General features: G+C 35.5%; 1 protein-coding gene across 3 annotated transcripts; it reads left to right on the forward strand.

The window, feature by feature from the left end:
• Positions 1-927: 927 nt before the first annotated feature.
• LOC133882417 (amine oxidase [copper-containing] alpha 3, peroxisomal-like) lies at positions 928-14,332 on the forward strand. 3 transcript variants are annotated; one of them, XM_062321588.1, is made up of 6 exons: positions 928-1,321; positions 3,179-3,583; positions 12,059-12,443; positions 12,540-12,653; positions 12,824-13,362; positions 13,473-14,332. In XM_062321588.1, the coding sequence occupies exons 1-6, from the start codon at positions 945-947 to the stop codon at positions 13,678-13,680; spliced, it is 2,028 nt and encodes a 675-aa protein (XP_062177572.1). In that variant the 5' UTR covers positions 928-944; the 3' UTR covers positions 13,681-14,332. The 3 variants fall into 3 exon arrangements, with proteins under 3 accessions (XP_062177572.1, XP_062177589.1, XP_062177581.1); XM_062321605.1 differs by lacking the exon at positions 928-1,321 and having other exon boundaries at positions 2,679-3,583; XM_062321597.1 differs by lacking the exons at positions 928-1,321; positions 3,179-3,583 and adding an exon at positions 7,867-8,754.
• Positions 14,333-18,680: the final 4,348 nt, after the last annotated feature.

An 18,680-nucleotide genomic window follows, 5' to 3' on the forward strand; every position in this document is an offset into this window, starting at 1 on the left:
TTCACATTAATGAAAGCAAAAGCACCCATGGAAAATGGCACCAATTACGCACGCATTCGATCGATGATCATGCACGCATGTGGCAGTAATATATTGTTTAAAATATGAATAATGTTTCTTGCATAATTTTTATACAATTTTAATTATTTTTTTTTTTATCAACCATTAGATTTGATTTCCTACATGTAACCGGGCCCTAAATATTCAATGGTTAATTTTTTTAAAAAAAATTGTTAAAATTATGTAAAAGTTGTGCAATAATAGATCATTACTCTTAAAATATACAACATATTCATTATATCCGTACATCTCTAATTAAGACTTATTTATTTCCTTTCTCTTTTTGTAATATCCTTCGATCAATGTGATCGATCCTTTTATTATTCATCACATGCAGTCAATGCGTGCATGCCTACAGTCGGTCTACAGCCTACGTCACGTGTGACGGATTTTGTTCACTTTAGTAGCACAATTTGGCCCAAGGTGCAACTCAAAACAAAATAGTAGATCGTAGAGATGAGTTGTACGTAGTGAATTAAAATTAAGAAGTATGAGTACACATTAAATGATATTTTTTTTTTGGTGGGGTGAGGGGAAACTATAATTAATTATGTGGATCGGAACTTAAAAGGATCAACTCATTTCAATGCCTTTTGCAGTTTTAATTAATAAGTATAGTAATCTTATTTTATTTTTTTCATCTCTGATCGATTAGCTTTGAATCTGCTTAAGAAACTTGTATGTGAATTTATGATTTATTTATTGTCATAAGAGACCTTAACAATGTTAAAAAAAATCTTACCTAATTAATCTTTCGTTTACTTCAATTGTTAAAACAGATAAAATTATATGACCGTTGAAAGGTCTAACCATGAATTGAGCATAACAAAATGCTTTATTTAAAGGGCAATTAAGGAGCCTCAGTTTTCCATGAAGCTAGAGCCATGGCTTCAACGTTGAAACTAATGCTCTACTTACTATTCTCCGATCCATCTACACCTTCTCGCCGGTCTCAAGCCATGATCGAGCACCACCCGCTAGACTCTCTAACCCCATTCGAGTTCACCCTGGTTCGAACCATAGTCAAGAAGTCATACCCCAGCCCTAACCACAACCTAACCTTCCGGTACATAGGTTTGGACGAGCCAGACAAACCCACCGTCCTCTCATGGCTATCAAACCCCGCCTCCAAACCCCCACCTCTCCGGGCCCTCGTCATCTCACGCGTGGAGAGACAATCCCACGAGATTATGGTGGACTTATCCACCCGTTCGATAGTCTCCGATAAAGTTTACAATGGACACGGCTACCCTTTGCTTACCTCTGTGAAACCGACGTACTCAATGTTGAATGCAAGACCTCCTAATTAAGCCCGGCCTGTTGACCTGCATGCCCATTTGCAATTAATTAATGCCACCAATAATTGTTATTAATTTTAAATAATTGTTAATCTTTAAAGATAAATATGGTACCCCCCTTGCATGCAGTCACGCGATCTATGGACTAATTTATTTCATTATCTTTTATATAGATATTGTTTGATCGATGCATGCCTTTGCATACTACCTGAATAACCTTTTTTGACCTTCTTTTTTTTTTTTTTTTTTTTTTTGTTGCATTTTACATGTAGCGCTAGCTGTATTCCTAACATTGCCTTGCCTTTCAATATATATATATATATATATATATATATATATATATATGTGAACGAGGTCGGATGAATTAATTTTCAATCATTTTTCGGTTGATATGGTTTATTTATTAGGAGAGCTATCATGCTAAGTTTTAGATAAAAAGATTTGATGGATTTTGTTCAATTTAGCAGCAAAATTGGCCCAAGGAGCAATTCAAAACAAAATGGCAGTTCGTAGAAATGAGTTGCAGTGAATTAAAATTTAAAAGTATCAGTACACATTGAATGCTAATTTTTTTTTTTTTTTTTTTTTTTTGTGGGGGGATTGAGGGGAAATTATAATTATGCGGATCGGAACTTAAAAAGATCAACTTATTTAATTTCAATGCCTTTTGCGGTTTTAAGAAGTATAGTAATCTTATTTTATTTTTTTCATCTCTGATTAGCTTTGGATCTGCTTAATTAAGCAAGTTGTATGTTAATTTATGATATGTTTATTGACATAAGAGACCTTAACAATGTTAAAAAAAAAAAAAAAAAATCTTACCTGATTAATCTTTCATTTACTTCAATTGTTAAAACAGATAAAATTATATGACCGTTGAAAGGTCTAACCATGAATTGAGCATCACAAAATGCTTTATTTAAAGGGCAAGGAGCCTCAGTTTTCCATGAATAGCTAGAGCTAGCCATGGCTTCAACGTTGAAACTAATGCTCTTCTTACTCTTCTCCATCTACATCTTCTCTTCGGTCTCAAGCCACGAGCACCACCCGCTAGACTCTCTAACCCCATTCGAGTTCACCCTGGTCCGAACCATAGTCAAGAAGTCATACCCCAGCCCTAACCACAACCTAACCTTCCAGTACATAGGTTTGGACGAGCCAGACAAACCCACCGTCCTCTCATGGCTATCAAACCCCACCTCGCCGGGCCCTCGTCATCACACGCGTGGAGAAACAATCCCACGAGATTATGGTGGACTTATCCACCCGTTCTCTTGGGGAATTATTATTCCCCACTCGGGAAGGTACGTTTGGTCGGGATTATGTGGTCTGTCGGTAATGACCACTCGGATTATATGCTTGGTCGGGAGTGACCAAGGTCTCGGGAACATATGGTTGGTCGGAAATCACTAGGATCCTTAGCATTTATTAGGATCTTAGTACTTGTCAAATCAGGTCAGAAATCAGCATGTAGCACCATGCCTAATATCTTCACACCTTACTGGTCACTGTTCACACTGTACAATAACAAGACTTTTGCTATGCATCAACAGTAAAACGAGGTCTATATATATACGTATCATCTAAGAGGTATGAATCTAAGATATATGAGCATCTCTCTCTCTCTCTCTCTCACTCTTTCAATTGACTTGGGCGTCGGAGGAGGTTCCACCGGCCAACCCCCGGCGGGCCTTTGTTTTGTTTCAGGTTACAAGCGGAGAGGCGAACCAAAGCTGCCATGTCATCAAGCAAAAAATAGCATCAACACGTTCGATAGTCTCCGATAAAGTTTACAATGGACACGGCTACCCTTTGCTTACCTCTGACGAACAAGTTGCTGCAATGGAATTGGCGCAAACATACGAGCCCTTTATCAAATCCATTAATAAGAGGAGCCTGAACTTATCATATGTCGTTTGCTCCACTTATTCAATCGGGTGGTTCGGAGAGGTGAAGAGTAAGAGGGTGTTGAAGCTGCTGTGCTTCTATACAGATGGGACGGTTAATCTGTATTTGAGACCCTTGGAGGGAATAACGTTGGTGGTTGACCTGGATGAGATGAAGATTGTTGAATACTACGATAGGTTCATTGTTCCGGTGCCAAAAGCTGAGGGGACAGACTACCGGGCTTCCAAGCAGATGCCGCCGTTCGGTCTGCGTTTACACGGTGCAGCCTTCGTGCAACCCGACGGACCAGGATTTAAGATTGACGGGCATACTGTCAGGTTAGTCAACGCTTTTTTTTAAAGAAAAATGTTTATTTTGAGCAAATTAAACAAATTCATCCGATGCCATTTTTGTTAGTATATTACAATGCTCACCTCGATCGGCAACGTTTGATGCTGCTCTTTTAAGCGTCTCTCTCGTCTTCCTTAGTTGTCCTGATCTCCAATCTAAAACTAAGAGTAGTTTGAGATTACGTTAAGGAGAAAGACTTAGACTTAGTACATAGACAGTCGTGTCAAGTAAAAGAGAGTTGGTTTGGTAAAAAATTTAAAAATCTATTTGACTTTTTTGCTATAGAAAAGTTCAAAATTGCGTTTTAATTATAAGAAGCTTATAAATAAAGTTTTTTCTTTTCTATAGATAAGCTCTATTTTTTAACACAATTCCAAATTAGCATAAGTACGTAGCTTACCAATATATGCATAACGATATTGGTGTACCCAATTATCAAGGGTTCTTTAATTTTGGCTCGTCAATGAAGGCTTGTTGGGTTAGACAACCATAAGGCCACCTTCTTCCAAAAATGGATCACCAAGGAGCCCTGGGCTGTGATCGAAGGCCACTCAGGCTCGTCTAACCGGAAAAAACAATATTGAGAGCCAAAGTCATTAACTCATAATGCTTAAGAGCATTCATAACGAGCTCTTCAAATTGTTTTTAAATTTAACTATATAAAGCTACGAAGCTAGCCACTTTTCAAATCTACTAAATATCAAACTCTTTAAATATTTTTCTACTTTAATTAAGTATTATTTTTTATTAGTGAAACTAACTACCAGAATTTAATTTCTTTGCCCAATTACAATTTTAATTCAAACAGTAACTATGCATATATGGGCAGGAAATAATATTAAAAAATAAAATGTTTTGTTTTGTTTTTTAGGCTCTTTACATTTAAAGAGGAATTCTGACCAATGTTAAATATAACAATGGCTAATGTATAGGGCCACCAGGAATGCTCTGATGCTTTAGCCAAGGGTTCTGGGTGATCGTGGGACACCATATTCTGAATCACCCCTTTGCCACATCACATAATCGTCTAGGACAATTCGCAAGCCGGCCGGGTCATCTTGGTAGATTTTAAGGGCTAATACGCAACGAGTTTAAATGAGGCTATATTTTTATATTTAAATATTAATTTTTTTTTTTTATATATTCTATGCATATTTTCTAGTAGACATTTATAATGAAAAATATTTACAAATAAAAGAAACACTATTTATAATAAAAAATTATCTTATGATTACAATAAATAAATTTAAAATGTAGAACTATAGAACGTGATTTATCAAATGAATTCTTTCAGCTTCACTTTATTATATATGTTGCACAATGGAAGCAATGAAAATTATGCATTTTAAAGGCTAATTTCCATCTAATTTTGAGCATTTAATTCAAATTGACGATGGAGAAAAAGTTATGCATGTTGGTTCATGAATGTGAAATTAAATTAGACTTTTATATTTTTTTTTTTTTAAATATTTATTGTATAATTATTAACTGAGAGCTTGAGCCGTCCCTGCTAACAAGCCACGTGATGATTCGGTTTGGGATCAATCACGCAGCGAAACTCTGCAACATTCTCGCATGAATCTTTGCCGTTGTTACGAGAAAATGTTTTTTGATATATGGATAGATGAAGATCCTAATCTTTATATATATAAACTTAGGGGTAATTACCTTTTCCCCCATGAACTACCAAAAAATGCGCAATGCTCCCATGAACTACCAACTCGACCAAAATAGAGCATTCAACTATCAAATACAACCATTTTTTTCCCTTCCGTCAGTTAGAGGGATTAAAAGAAACAGTCAACGGGTCATGTGTCGTTTTATATGGGGGCATGTTGGAAGATGGTGGTAGTTCATGGGGGAAAAGAGGAAGATTGTGGTAGTTTATGAGGGGAAAAGAGGAAGAAAATGAGGGTAAAATGGCGTGTGACGGTCACGTGACCCGTTGACCGTTTGTTTTAACCCATTTGACTGACGGAAGGGGGGAAAATGGTTGTCTTTGGTAGTTGAATGCTCTATTTTGATCAAGTTGGTAGTTCATAGGGGCATCGCGCATTTTTTGATAGTTCATGAAGAAAAATGTAATTACCCCATAAACGTATTATGGTTTTCCTATCACATGCTCTTATCCTGATAAGGGTTATATATAGCTACTTTAGATAGAACTTTCCACGTCGGATATATAAGACTCCTCTTCCCATCAAGGAAGTTGCACAAAACTTAATAACTTTTAGCCGGTGATCACTCAATAATATTATTGAACTTGTATATATAATATTGTAATTTCTGTAAAATTGTAAAATTTTAAATTGTGTAAATTAAGGCAGTTTCTTGCCTCGAAGTACTTGAAAAACGTTGCATATTAAAAAAGTAACATGTTACTAAGAGAACCAAAAAAAAAAAAAAAAATCAAAATCAAAATATTTTTTCTCTACTTTTGAATATACCTACACTTTTTTTTTTAATAAATCAAAAAACAGTTTTTTTTTTTGGCTCAATTAAAGCCTTTTTATACATAAAACACAAAACCCTTTTTTTTCTTTTTTTTTGAAGGGAAAACATAATAACTTGATGAAATTATACTTAATATATTCTCATCAGTAATATATCACATTTTTAATAGGGAATATTTTTTCCAACGTTCATACGTGCAAGAAATGACCTTAACTTGATTACAATTTATTTATTATTTTTTAAATTGTAGAGATCCTTATCCTATGAGTTATTTATTGAACCAAGATGAATTTCCACGATAGCCCTTCCCAAGATGAATATCCAGTGACATTGCTGACCTTGGATGGTGGCGGCTTGAGCTCCCCGCCTGTAACTTCTGCGAAAGCGACTCAGTACGATGATAGCAAGACCTCAAACAATCAAACCTAACCCCTGTCGACTTGCCCATTTGCAATGTCACCACCGACTCACCAACAATTGTTATTTGCATTATTACACATGGGTTTGGTTGGAATAAAATGTAGATTAATATTTTATTTTATTTTAAATAAATAAATAAATTATATTTAATTTAATTTTTTAAAATTTTGTCTCACAAAGTTAAATCTCGTAATATACAATAAATTAGAATAATATTTTGATTCAAAAAAAATTCAACACCCAAACAAACCATATATATTTTAAATAGATTCTTAAAAATAAACATGGCAGCATATACTGGTCTCGTTTGAATTTTTTTTTTTTTTTTTTTTTATTTCTCTTAGAAAAATATTAACTTTAAAATATTTTTAATTTTTTTTACTTTTTATATCACATTAACATTTTTATTATTTTTTAAATAAAAAACTCACTACAATATAATTTTATTTATTTATTTTTTCATATAAAATATTTTAATTTTATATCACATTAATCTTATTTTTCAATCTTTAAAAAAAAAAAAAAAAAAAAATCTTAAGAAAAGGAGGGACGAAGGATTTTCAAACGGGCCACTATTCAAATAAAGAGAGAAATAAATGTGCACGGCACCCCTTCTCTTTTCTACTGTTTGATGCATGACTTTGCTTCCCCCTTGAATGACATTTTGACCCAATTTTTTTGCATATCACATATATCTAGCTATAGCTGCACTAATTCCTACGATTGTCTTGCCTTTCAATATGAGCGGCGGATGAATTTTCACTCTTTTTTCGGTTAATATGATTTCTTTAGGAGAGCTTAATTATCATACTAAGTTTTAGCTAGCTAGATCAAAAGATTTCTGGATGAATTGTCAATGCCTCGTTTGATACAACTAATTAACATTATAAATTACATATATGCTTAAATTTCTTAAATCATTGGAGGGTTAAAAAAAAAGAAGCATTGTGTCATAGTTTTGGTGATAAAAAAGTACGTGGTATATATATATAATATTTCTCTTTCTGATTAGCTTTGGGTATCATTTTTTTTTTTTTTTTTTTTTTTTTTTGAAGGAAAGTTAAACTTTCATAAAACATTCAACAACAATTACAAATTACCATCCACCGGTGAACACAGAAACAACACCATTATGGTGTAAATCCAACACTGAGCCAAGCTCAGATTAAAATAATAACAAACAAGAAAACACCCAAAACGAAGTTGCATCTAGAAAAAGACCGCCTCCCAAACACCCCACCAAACATCAACCACTAAAAGTCATAAGACTTAATCAAGTTGTATGTTAATTAAAATACTAATTTATCTTCTATTTATTGACATATATAAGAGACCTTAACAACGTTAAAAAAATCTTACCAAATTATTCTTTCATTTAACTAAATTGTTAAAACAGATAAAATATGACCGTTGAAAGGTCTAATCATGAATCGAGCAGGACAGGCGAAAATGGTTTGTTTAAAGAGCAAAGAGCTAGCTAGCTAGCTAGCCTCAGTTTTCCACAAAGAGCCATGGCTTCAACGTTGAAACCAATGCTCTTCATACTCTTCTCCATCTACACCTTCTCGCCGGTCTCAAGCCATCAGCACCACCCGCTAGACCCTCTAACCCCATCCGAGTTCACCCTGGTCCGAACCATAGTTAAGAAGTCATACCCCAGCCCTAACCACAACCTAACCTTCCAGTACATAGGTTTGGACGAGCCAGACAAACCCAGCGTCCTCTCATGGCTATCAAACCCCGCCTCCAGACCCCCACCTCGCCGGGCCTTCGTCATCACACGTGTGGAGAAACAATCCCATGAGATCACGGTGGACTTATCCACTCGTTCGATAGTCTCCGATAAGGTTCACAATGGACACGGCTACCCTTTGCTTACCTTCGACGAACAAGTTGCTGCAACCAAATTGCCACAAACATACGAACCATTTATTGAATCCATTAAGAAGAGGGGGCTGAACTTATCAGATGTCGTTTGCTCCACGTTTTCAATCGGGTGGTTCGGAGAGGTGAAGAGTAAGAGGGTGTTGAAGCTGCTGTGCTTCTATACAGATGGGACGGTCAATTTGTATGTGAGACCCTTGGAGGGAATAACGTTGGTGGTTGATCTGGATGAGATGAAGATTGTTGAATACTACGATAGGTTCATTGTTCCGGTTCCAAAAGCTGAGGGGACAGAGTACCGGGCTTCCAAGCAGAAGCCACCGTTCGGTCCGCGTTTACACGGTGCAGCCTTCGTGCAACCCGACGGACCAGGGTTTAAGATTGACGGGCACACTGTCAGGTTAGTCAACGCTTTTTCATACAAAAAAGTTTATCTCGAGCAAATTAAACAAATTCATCCGATTGCATTTTCTTCGATATATTTATAAAGGGATAAATGAAAAATCAAACATTGTGTTTGTCTAAATTATAAATTGTTTTTTGCAGTATAAAAAATAATTTAAAATTACTCGATGTAAGCCAAAATAAAGATTTAGTCTCTACACTCAAATTCTGTCAAAACACTTGACAGATTCTGTTAGTGTACACGTGTCACTCTTAATTAAAAAAAATATATATAAAACCTAAAAATTTAAAACTTAAAGAATTATTATTTTTTAATAATAAAAAAAAGAGATGGCTGCCGGTCCGACCCTGGACTCCATCTGGAGTGGCTCACAAGCCACATCATGTAATTGTCTAAGATCACGTAGTGTATGCCCCCAAAATTCTCGCAGGAATTCTCCCAAGCTAGTGTTACCAAAAAAATGGTCGGGAGCCCATAATGCCCTACTAAGAAGAGGCAAAAAACCGTAAGCTATAAATGGAAAAGGCAACCTTTTAAAGCATTCCCAATCGCTAACCAATTCACTAAGAAGTCTATTCATCCCATAATGCAAATTAAATACATTTCTTTTTTTATTTGTTTCTCTCTCTCCCCCCCCCCCCTCCCCCTCTCTCTTTCACCTAAACTCATTTACGTCATAGCAATATTTTAATATATCTCTAAATCTGATAAATTGTATTTCATAGCATGTCTATATGAGACAATCCATGCATGTTTGACATTTTAAGGTCACACTCATGTAGACCACCTCAGATGAGAACAAAAATTTCGCTGACTTTATAGCAAATAATTATCCAAAAACAAATGACCATGGTAAAAAAAAGAAGAAGAAGATATCGTTGAAAAAATGTCTAAGAATTAAAATAAAGAAAGAAAAAAAAATATTTAAATGATATAGTGAAATAATAGATTATAGTAGCTTTTGAGATTCATTAATTAAAATAGATAAAGTATGTTTTAGTTAGCCATTTTGCATATAAAAATGCATAAACCATTAGGAGTGCTCTCAGAGCATTCATAATAGTTTAGCCATTTTGATTAGCCATTTCAATGCAAAATGGCTAATCAAAATTGTATTTTGTTAGTTTAGCTACCATTTTCAAAACATCTATCTAATGGTTTATCTATCTTTCTTTTCTATTTAATTCAATAATCATTTTAATTTTTTTGTTAAGAAGAACAACTCGTCCAACTTCTTCTTGCACTCAGCAACATCTTCTTGAATCTATATATCGTCCAAAACAATAGCCCATCATCCGAAACCTAAACCTCAAAGGCTCACTCCCTCACCGATCCATCCACACACTATTCCAAAAATATATATGACCCCATCATGCAGCTCCTTTTATCTTTCTTCCCCGTTATCGGCTCCTCCATCGAAATGGCCAAGGCATAATTGTGTCATCTCGAACCCATCAAGGCATCAACAAAATCCTTTCCTTTATGCAAAAGCTCATTATCCATCAAGAAACGAGTCCAGGACCTTGTATCTCTCTCTCTCTCTCTCTCTCTCTCGTCTGGTGAAGAACGAAATAGGAAGGGAGATGAGTTTCGAATGATTTATCATAGATTTTTGCCAACCAAAACAAAATTGAGATGATGATTCACAACATCATGGACTAATACAAACAAGACCAATAGATCCAAAACCCAAATCCCATATCCATTCTCTATCTTTCTCTGGGTCTTGTCTGGTGAAGGACGAAATGGGAAGGGGATGAGTTTCAAACAAGGGAAAAATGGGAGGGAATTTTTGTTAGAGATTGACTGATGAGGCAGAGATTCAAGAAGCAAAGAAAAAAACATAAGTGATTGATGTGAATTTTTATAAAAGTTCAATGAAAATATTAATATTTTTGTTGAGGAATAAAAATTACATTGAACTTTTGTTAGGATTTTTTTTTTTTTTGAGTGATAGTAAAAAGTGGTTAATGTAATATAAATGAGAAAGAACTTATATGAAAAAGTGAAAAAAAAAATTATATTGTTATGAATTTTTTATATTATTTAAATGATAATAAAAAATTATTGATGTGATGTAAAAAGTGAAAAACATTCTTACTTTTTTACACTTTTTACATCACATCAATAATTTTTCATCCACAAAATTTTCATTTTCATTTTCATTTTCATTTTACTTCTCCCAAAAATATCAAATCAAAAACATTCTTACTTTTTTACACTTTTTACATCACATCAATAATTTTTTATTATTATTCAACCAAAAAAACTCACTACAAAACAAAATTTTTTCACTTTTCTATAAAACATTATCAAATTTTCTATCACATCAATCATTTCTTACTACTATTCAAGTAAATATTCCAATTCACAATCACTTACCAAACAAGCTCTTTCAATATTTTAAAGTTGAGTGAAGGATGTTGCCAAATGGGCCATGGTAAGAGAAAGGAAAAGATGCGTGGAAAATTAAAAAAAAATAAAATGAAAAGAGGTCTAAAATAAAATAAAAAAAAATATATCGTAAACAGTCACGCCACATAAACAGTATCATGCCATGTGACGTGATACTTTTTACATATGATTGAAAAATTTATTTTGAAATTTAATTAATTTAGTTAAAAGTAGGAAATGGCTACTCACAGTAGGTAGGTTCATTCTTCTAATCTTCTCCTTAGCCATTTTAGTTCTTTATATATATATAATTCTTCCTTAGTTAGGGGTTTTTTTTTTTTTTTCTCCTACTAATGTAATCGTCGGAGGTGACCTAAGTACAAACCATACAAGCCTCCAAAATCACTTTTATCTCGTCGCATATCTCCTTTACCGGACATTTGTATCAAATCCTACCCTCCTTCTACTCTGTCACTGTCGATGGAAATACACCAGTGACGTCTCAAAGTTGATTTCTCCTCCGTTCCCCAAGCTACGTGGAAAATGTACCTCTGACTTAAATGAGTTTTCTGACCCTAACTGCTGTTCTCGACAGGACATACTCCGCCAAAAATGTAGCAGTCATTTTTAGAATTTTTTTGTACCGGGGTGGCCCACACTCTTGCCTTTTCTGTTCTGGCTTTGACACGTGATGTTAGATTCCAGCACATGTTCTTTTCTCCTTTCACCTACTTTAACTTTAAAAGAAAAACAAATAATATTTAGCTCCACAAACCTGGTCCGTTTGGGCTTGGAATGGATGGTTAAAAGCCCACTCCAGATCGGGCCTAAATACCAGGCTTTCATACATGTCTTAAAACTCAGAAACACTAACAAATTAAGCTTCAAATCTCTTTGTGATCAGTTGGGCCAACTGGGTCTTCCACCTAGGATTCGACGTTCGAGCAGGTCCAATAATTTCTCTAGCCTCAATACACGACCCTGAGAAGCAGGCATACCGGCGGGTGCTATATAGAGGATTTATATCCGAGCTGTTTGTGCCTTACATGGACCCATCTGAGGAATGGTACTACAAAACCTTTTTCGATTCCGGCGAATTTGGGTTCGGTCAATCTGCGGTGTCGCTCGAGCCCTATGCCGATTGCCCTTCCAATGCAGTATTTCTGGACGCATATTATGCCGCGGCAGATGGTACGCCTGTGAAAATACCAAACACCTTTTGTATATTCGAGCGTTATGGGGGAGACATAATGTGGCGTCACACGGAGTTGGGGATTCCAAACAAAGTTGTAAGTCATGTTATATTATTAATTATCACTACTTTTATTTTTATTTTATGGAAATATAATCGTTTAATTAATATCACAAATCATATGAGATTGCAGATAAGAGAGGTTAGGCCAGAGGTGAGCCTAGTGGTGAGGATGGTCGCAACAGTGGGCAACTATGACTACGTTCTTGATTGGCAGTTCAAGCCCAGCGGCTCCATTAAATTCGGGGTACGATTTCTCTTTTTTTCTAAAAAGAAAAATTAAGTGTTATTTTCACTGTCACATTATCCCAATTAAATTAAAGTTTTACAACCCGTTTGATATGATCACTCTTTCTTCCAACACCGAATTTGGTGAGTATACATGTGTGAGTTACAGTTTCTCTTATATCTGAGTAGGTTGGGCTAACAGGAGTGTTAGAAGTAAAGGCTGCAACATACACTCACACAGATGAGATAAAGGAGGATATCCACGGCACCTTGCTAACAGAGAACACGATAGGCGTCTACCACGACCACTTTTTGACGTACTATCTCGACCTCGACGTGGATGGTAAGGACAACTCCTTCGTGAAGAACAATTTGGAGACAACCCGAGTGAAAGACCGTAGCTCACCAAGGAAGAGTTATTGGACAATTGTGAGTGAGACGGCTAAAACTGAATTCGATGCTCGAATTCAGTTGGGGTTGAAGGCTTCTGAGCTAGTAGTGGTGAATCCCAACAAGAAAACCAGACTCGGAAACAACGTTGGTTATCGGCTAATTCCAGGGCCGGTGACACACCCTCTTCTGTCGTACGATGATTACCCACAAATCCGGGGAGCCTTCACTAATAATGACGTGTGGGTCACGCCCTATAACAAGTCAGAGAAATGGGCAGGAGGACTATACGCTGATCAGAGCCGAGGAGATGATACCTTAGCAGTTTGGAGCCTCAGGTATATATATATATATACACTCACGACGTGATAAACTTGATTGTGAATTTTTTTTTTTTTTTGAATGGATATTGATTTAGATTTTTGTATTCTTTGAATTGAATGCGCAGGAATAGGAAGATTGAAAACAAGGATATAGTGTTATGGTACACCATTGGATTTCATCATGTCCCTTGCCAGGAAGATTTCCCAGTGATGCCGACATTGAGCGGTGGGTTCGAGCTCCGGCCGACCAATTTCTTTGAGAGCAATCCAGTCCTTAAAACAAGATCTACGACTAGTCACGTACACTGGCCTAACTGCACCACCCGACCGTAGGATTATATTCTGCCGTTTATTATCATAATATAAAAAATGAACCTAATAAAAGACAAAAATTTAGATACTAGCAAAGAGGCCATATGCTGACTATGACAATCGAGTAAGGCTACGTTTCACTATTGTGTTTTTTTCTCGTCTTTCCAAAATTGATATGACTTTTAAAATTGTCATTGGATCAAAATCTAATAGTAGTCTATCATAAATTGAATGGTGACTTTAAAAGCCATATCAATTTTAGGCGGACAAAAAGAAACACAATAGTGATATGTAGCATTACTCGACTGTGACAGTGTTATGAAAGTAGAATTCAGAAGACTTTGGCATGACGTCTCACAAGCACAAATTATATGAAACTCTTGTAGTTATCTTTGTTGTATCTTATCTTAGAATAGTCGTAGCTTAATTAAATAAAGAGTGTTATAGTTATCTTTATAAGTCAGAGTCTTTTAATTATTTGTAATACCATGGTGCAAAAGTTATTTAGTAATAAGTTTCTCCAAGTTAGAGTTGGAGTTATCTCCAAGTAGTTTATTTGTATTAGGAGTTTATTTTAGGATAGAGGTAAGAGTTCATCTCTTATTCTATGTCTTTGTAATTCTCCTATTTATGCATGAGTGATTAATAAAAAATAAGCAGAATTAAACCCGAACCTTGTGTTTGAAACGGCTTAAGTTTCTTCCAAACCTAAAATTTATCTCGTTCCGTGTACAATAAATCATTCACGTAACAGATTGAATAAATCATAGCTCTTGTAAAGCAGTACCAAATTAAGAAACACATGAAATTTAATTAGGGTTAATTGGTTTGAATTTACAATTTCGATGCACCCTTTTCTCTTTCTAGCTTGACTGTCTGTTTGTTTCATACTCACATTTCGTGAACTTCTCAATGCTTTATAATCTGAAGGAAGAAAATATAAAGTACGAGAGTCTAATACATGTGAAAGCCAAACACACATAATGATTAATGACCAAACTAATAACGTGCATAAGGTTGTGAGAACTCCCAGTCTAAGAGGCCATGGGTGCTTGAATTGCTCATGCATTAACCGTCCTAAGAGATTGGTAGAACTTTCAATCTAATTTTTATGACTCAGTATTTTTTAACTATCAATGTTTAGTATTCAATTTAAAATATTATTTCTTTATCTATTTTTAGTATTTTCAAAGAGTTGAGAAAATCATATTAATTTTTTTTATTAGCTTTTTTTTTTTGAAAAAAAAAATTTATGCAATGTTGAGATACATTATTGTACATGTTAAGTGAATTTGCTGACACTGTAACACCTAACAAATTCCTTGGCCAAAGTGATTAGTCAGATGGAGAAGTATTTTTTTTGCTATAGCCCAATGTGAATGCTGCTCTTACCAATTGTAGCCCAATCCCGACTTCGGCCGAGCTGGTGTTGTAGTATTTCAGGCCCGTCCTAGGCTTTGCTTGAAAGATTTAATCCGAAATGATAGATCACATGAGTATTTCACAAAAAAAAAAAAAAATGAAATATAAAATGAGTATTTCGTTATATTTTATATGATATTTTTTTTTAATTGAATAAAGAAAAATTTTACAAGAGATGATCATTTTCACTCTTGATGCGAAAGGAAAAAAGAGTGTACAAGGTAAATACAATGCACAAATTACAAGCAATAGTAGGAAATTGGCCAAAAAATGCAGTAGTTTTTATATTAACTTTGTACTTGAAGTATATGATCAATATTAATTTTATTTTTTGGAGCTATTAGATATTTGTTAAATTTTCAGTTCTTAATCATGCATAAGGGATAAATAAGTTATGACATGTCATATTGTAAATAAATTTTCTAAGTAGGATTTAAATAACAATCGTAAAAATTAGTCTAAATCCAATTCGGCGCCAAGATCAATTACTCAACCTAGAATATTTAAAACTTGTCATAGCCCACAAATATTTACACAAATTAATCTCAAAATTTCTTTGAAAATTTCTAATTAATTTTGAAAATCTATTGGTAAAAAATTAAATGTAATATCTTAAATTCTTAATGTTGTTATTATGATTTTAATTTGATGTTTTAGTGCTTTTTTTTTAAAAAAAAAAAGAAAAAAAAAAAAAGAAGAGAAAATTACAATTTAGTTTAGCCCCTAAACTACCAGCCGTTTTAAGGATTGCCCTCCGAACTACCAACGCTTAGACTCTGGCCCCCAAACTATCAAAACGTTTGAAAAATGTCTATTTTGGAGAAATATGCCCATGATACCCCAGCTACGTGTCATTTTCCAATTAAAAAATATATTAAAAAAAAAACGAAATTTTTTTTTTTAAAAAAAATAATTAAAAAAATAAAATTTTAGTTTTTTAATTTTTTAATTTTAATTTTAATTTTGATTTTTTTAATTGGAAAATGACATGTGACTGGGGTATTATGAGCATATTTTGCCAAAATTGGCCTTTTTCAAACATTTTGGTAATTTGAAGGGTCAAAGTCCAAGCGTTAGTATGTAGTTCAGGGAGATATCCATAAAATGACTATTAGTTTGCAGAACTAAATTATAATTTCTCCAAAAATTATTTATACTAGTATGCCAACTGATTTTTATTAGGGGAAACTTCACAAAAGGGTACCCAACTAAAGCGCTTTTTTCGCAAACGTTCAATCGAGTGTATGAATTTATCAAAATCGTTCAATGTAGGGTATTCCGTCACCCTCCGTTCTAAATCGATGACGGAACCCAAAACACGTGCGTTTCACGTGATATTTTAGCCTCGAACTACCATTTTTGCCCCTCATCTAAACGTTTGGATTTTTTGAACTTAAGAACAATCGGCCAAAAAAAAATCACAACTCGAAGCATCTACTCCCTCGAACACAACTCACCCAATTCCTTCTTGCGACTCAGAACCCTAATCTGGTGCATTCCGTTCTAAATCGATTCGACTTTCGACTGTATACAGAAGTAAAATACACAAAGGGTTGAGAAAGGTAATATACCGAACTTATGTTTTAGTTTATTTATGTAACCCTAATCTGTCAAAGTTTACTATTTTGTTAATGGATTAGTGGAATTTGGTTCAGTTATGTGATTTTTGTATGTTAATAACATCATGTTTGTAGTTGATTGGGTTTTCACATGCTTTTCCGATTATGTGGTTGATTTTGTTTGGGTACCATGTTTAGCGCCACTGTCAACAACTGGTTGTGTTTTTATGTTAGTGAAAAAGGTATATGTTTTACGTTTTGTGGTCTCTCATGTTGCTGGTTTATTGTGAGTATCTTGTTTGGGTTGTGTTGTGATTGGTGCTGCAAGCATATGGGTCGGGAAGACTGTGCAATGTGCTAGTCTAAATTTTGTATACTCTTGTATACAAGAATCATTTGATTACTTCCAAGTGGATTGCTGAGTGGTGCTTGGACAATTTTAGAGATCAATCGAACATGCCTGTAGAAGTCCTGAAGAAGAAGGTGAAGAAGAAATGGAATGTTGAAATCCACCATAGTACCCTATATAGGGCTTGGAAGAGGGCACAAGAGGTGATTTATGGGAAGTTGGATGAGCAGTACCATCGTCTATGAGACTATTGCGCGACAATCAGAAGCACAAATGTGGGGAGTTGTGTTCTTTTGATGGTAGAGAGACCTATGCCCGAAGTGCCATGTAGATTCCAAAGGATGTACATATCCTTGGCAGCAATGAAAAATGGCTTCAAGGATGGGTGTAGGCCTGTGATAGGCCTTGATGTGTGTTTCTTGAAGGGGGTTTACAAGGGGCAGTTAATGGTAGCTATTGGAAGGGATAGCAAAGTGTGACCCTTTACACAACAATTTGGCCGAGTACTTCAATTCTTGGATCACCAAGTTCAGAGATAAGACCATACTGGCAATGTTGGAAGGCATTAGGACAAGTTTGATGAGAAGGTACCAACGGAAAAGAGAAATTATAGCTACGATGGAAGGCAATGTTGAGCCAAAAATTAAGGAGAAGTTGGAGATAGAGGAAGATGAGGCCGGACATTGTACGCCAACATTTGCTGGTGATGGTTTATTTGAGGTTGAGTGCAGGGGTAGAAGGTATGCTGTGAATTTACCTGCCAAGACATGTGGGTGCAGAAAGTGGGATGTTTCTGGTATCTCATGTGCTCATGCGATCTCATCAATATGGTATGGTGGAGGCAACTCTGAGGATTATCTGAGCCCATACTTTGGCAATGAGATGTATTTAAAGGCATACACACCCATCATCTACCTTGAACCTAGTGAGAAGCAGTGGGTTAGGACAAATCAACCCATCATTAAACCACTTAAGGCAAGGGCATCTTCGGGAAGACCTAAAAAACTGAGGAACAGAGGGGTTGATGAGACCTTAAATACCTACACAGTTAGAAAGGGTGGTACGAAGAACCAATGTAGGATGTGCAAAAAATATGGTCACAATACTAGAACAAGCACTACGAGGATGCGACATGATGAAAGACAAGAACGTAGGCGGAATTTCTATAGAAAACATGCAGCAGATCTTGATTGCAATCTTGGCAGGGTAAGTATTTCCTGTGTTATATTTATGATTGCAAACTTGTATGTTATTCAATGTTGTTTACTAACTAGTTTATTTGCTTTTGTTTGTAGTTGGATGGTTCATCCAGTGCCCCATCTGTGGTCCAATCTACTGCATCAATGCCAAGTGCCTCATCCAGTGCCCCATGTGTTGGTAATCCTACTCACCCAACAGGAAGTAGGGGTCAAAAGAGGAGAAGAGAAGAGGGTTCAAGCAGTGCATCTGGACCAGGTCAGGGAAGGGGTGTAAGCAGTGCATCTACACAAAGTCGAGGTCAAAGGAGCACAAGAGGAAGGGGTGCAAGCAGTGAAGGGGAAGGACAAGGTCAGGGTGAAGGCATTGCAACTGCACATGGTAGGGGTTAAAATAAGACAAGAAGAAAGGGTGAAAGCAGTACAACTACTGCACAAGGTAGGGGTCAAAAGAGCAATCTCGGGTTGGCCACCAGGACAAGAATATCTGGCAGG

The sequence above is a fragment of the Alnus glutinosa genome, chromosome 1, assembly GCF_958979055.1.
Source record: "Alnus glutinosa chromosome 1, dhAlnGlut1.1, whole genome shotgun sequence".
NCBI lineage: Eukaryota > Viridiplantae > Streptophyta > Magnoliopsida > Fagales > Betulaceae > Alnus > Alnus glutinosa.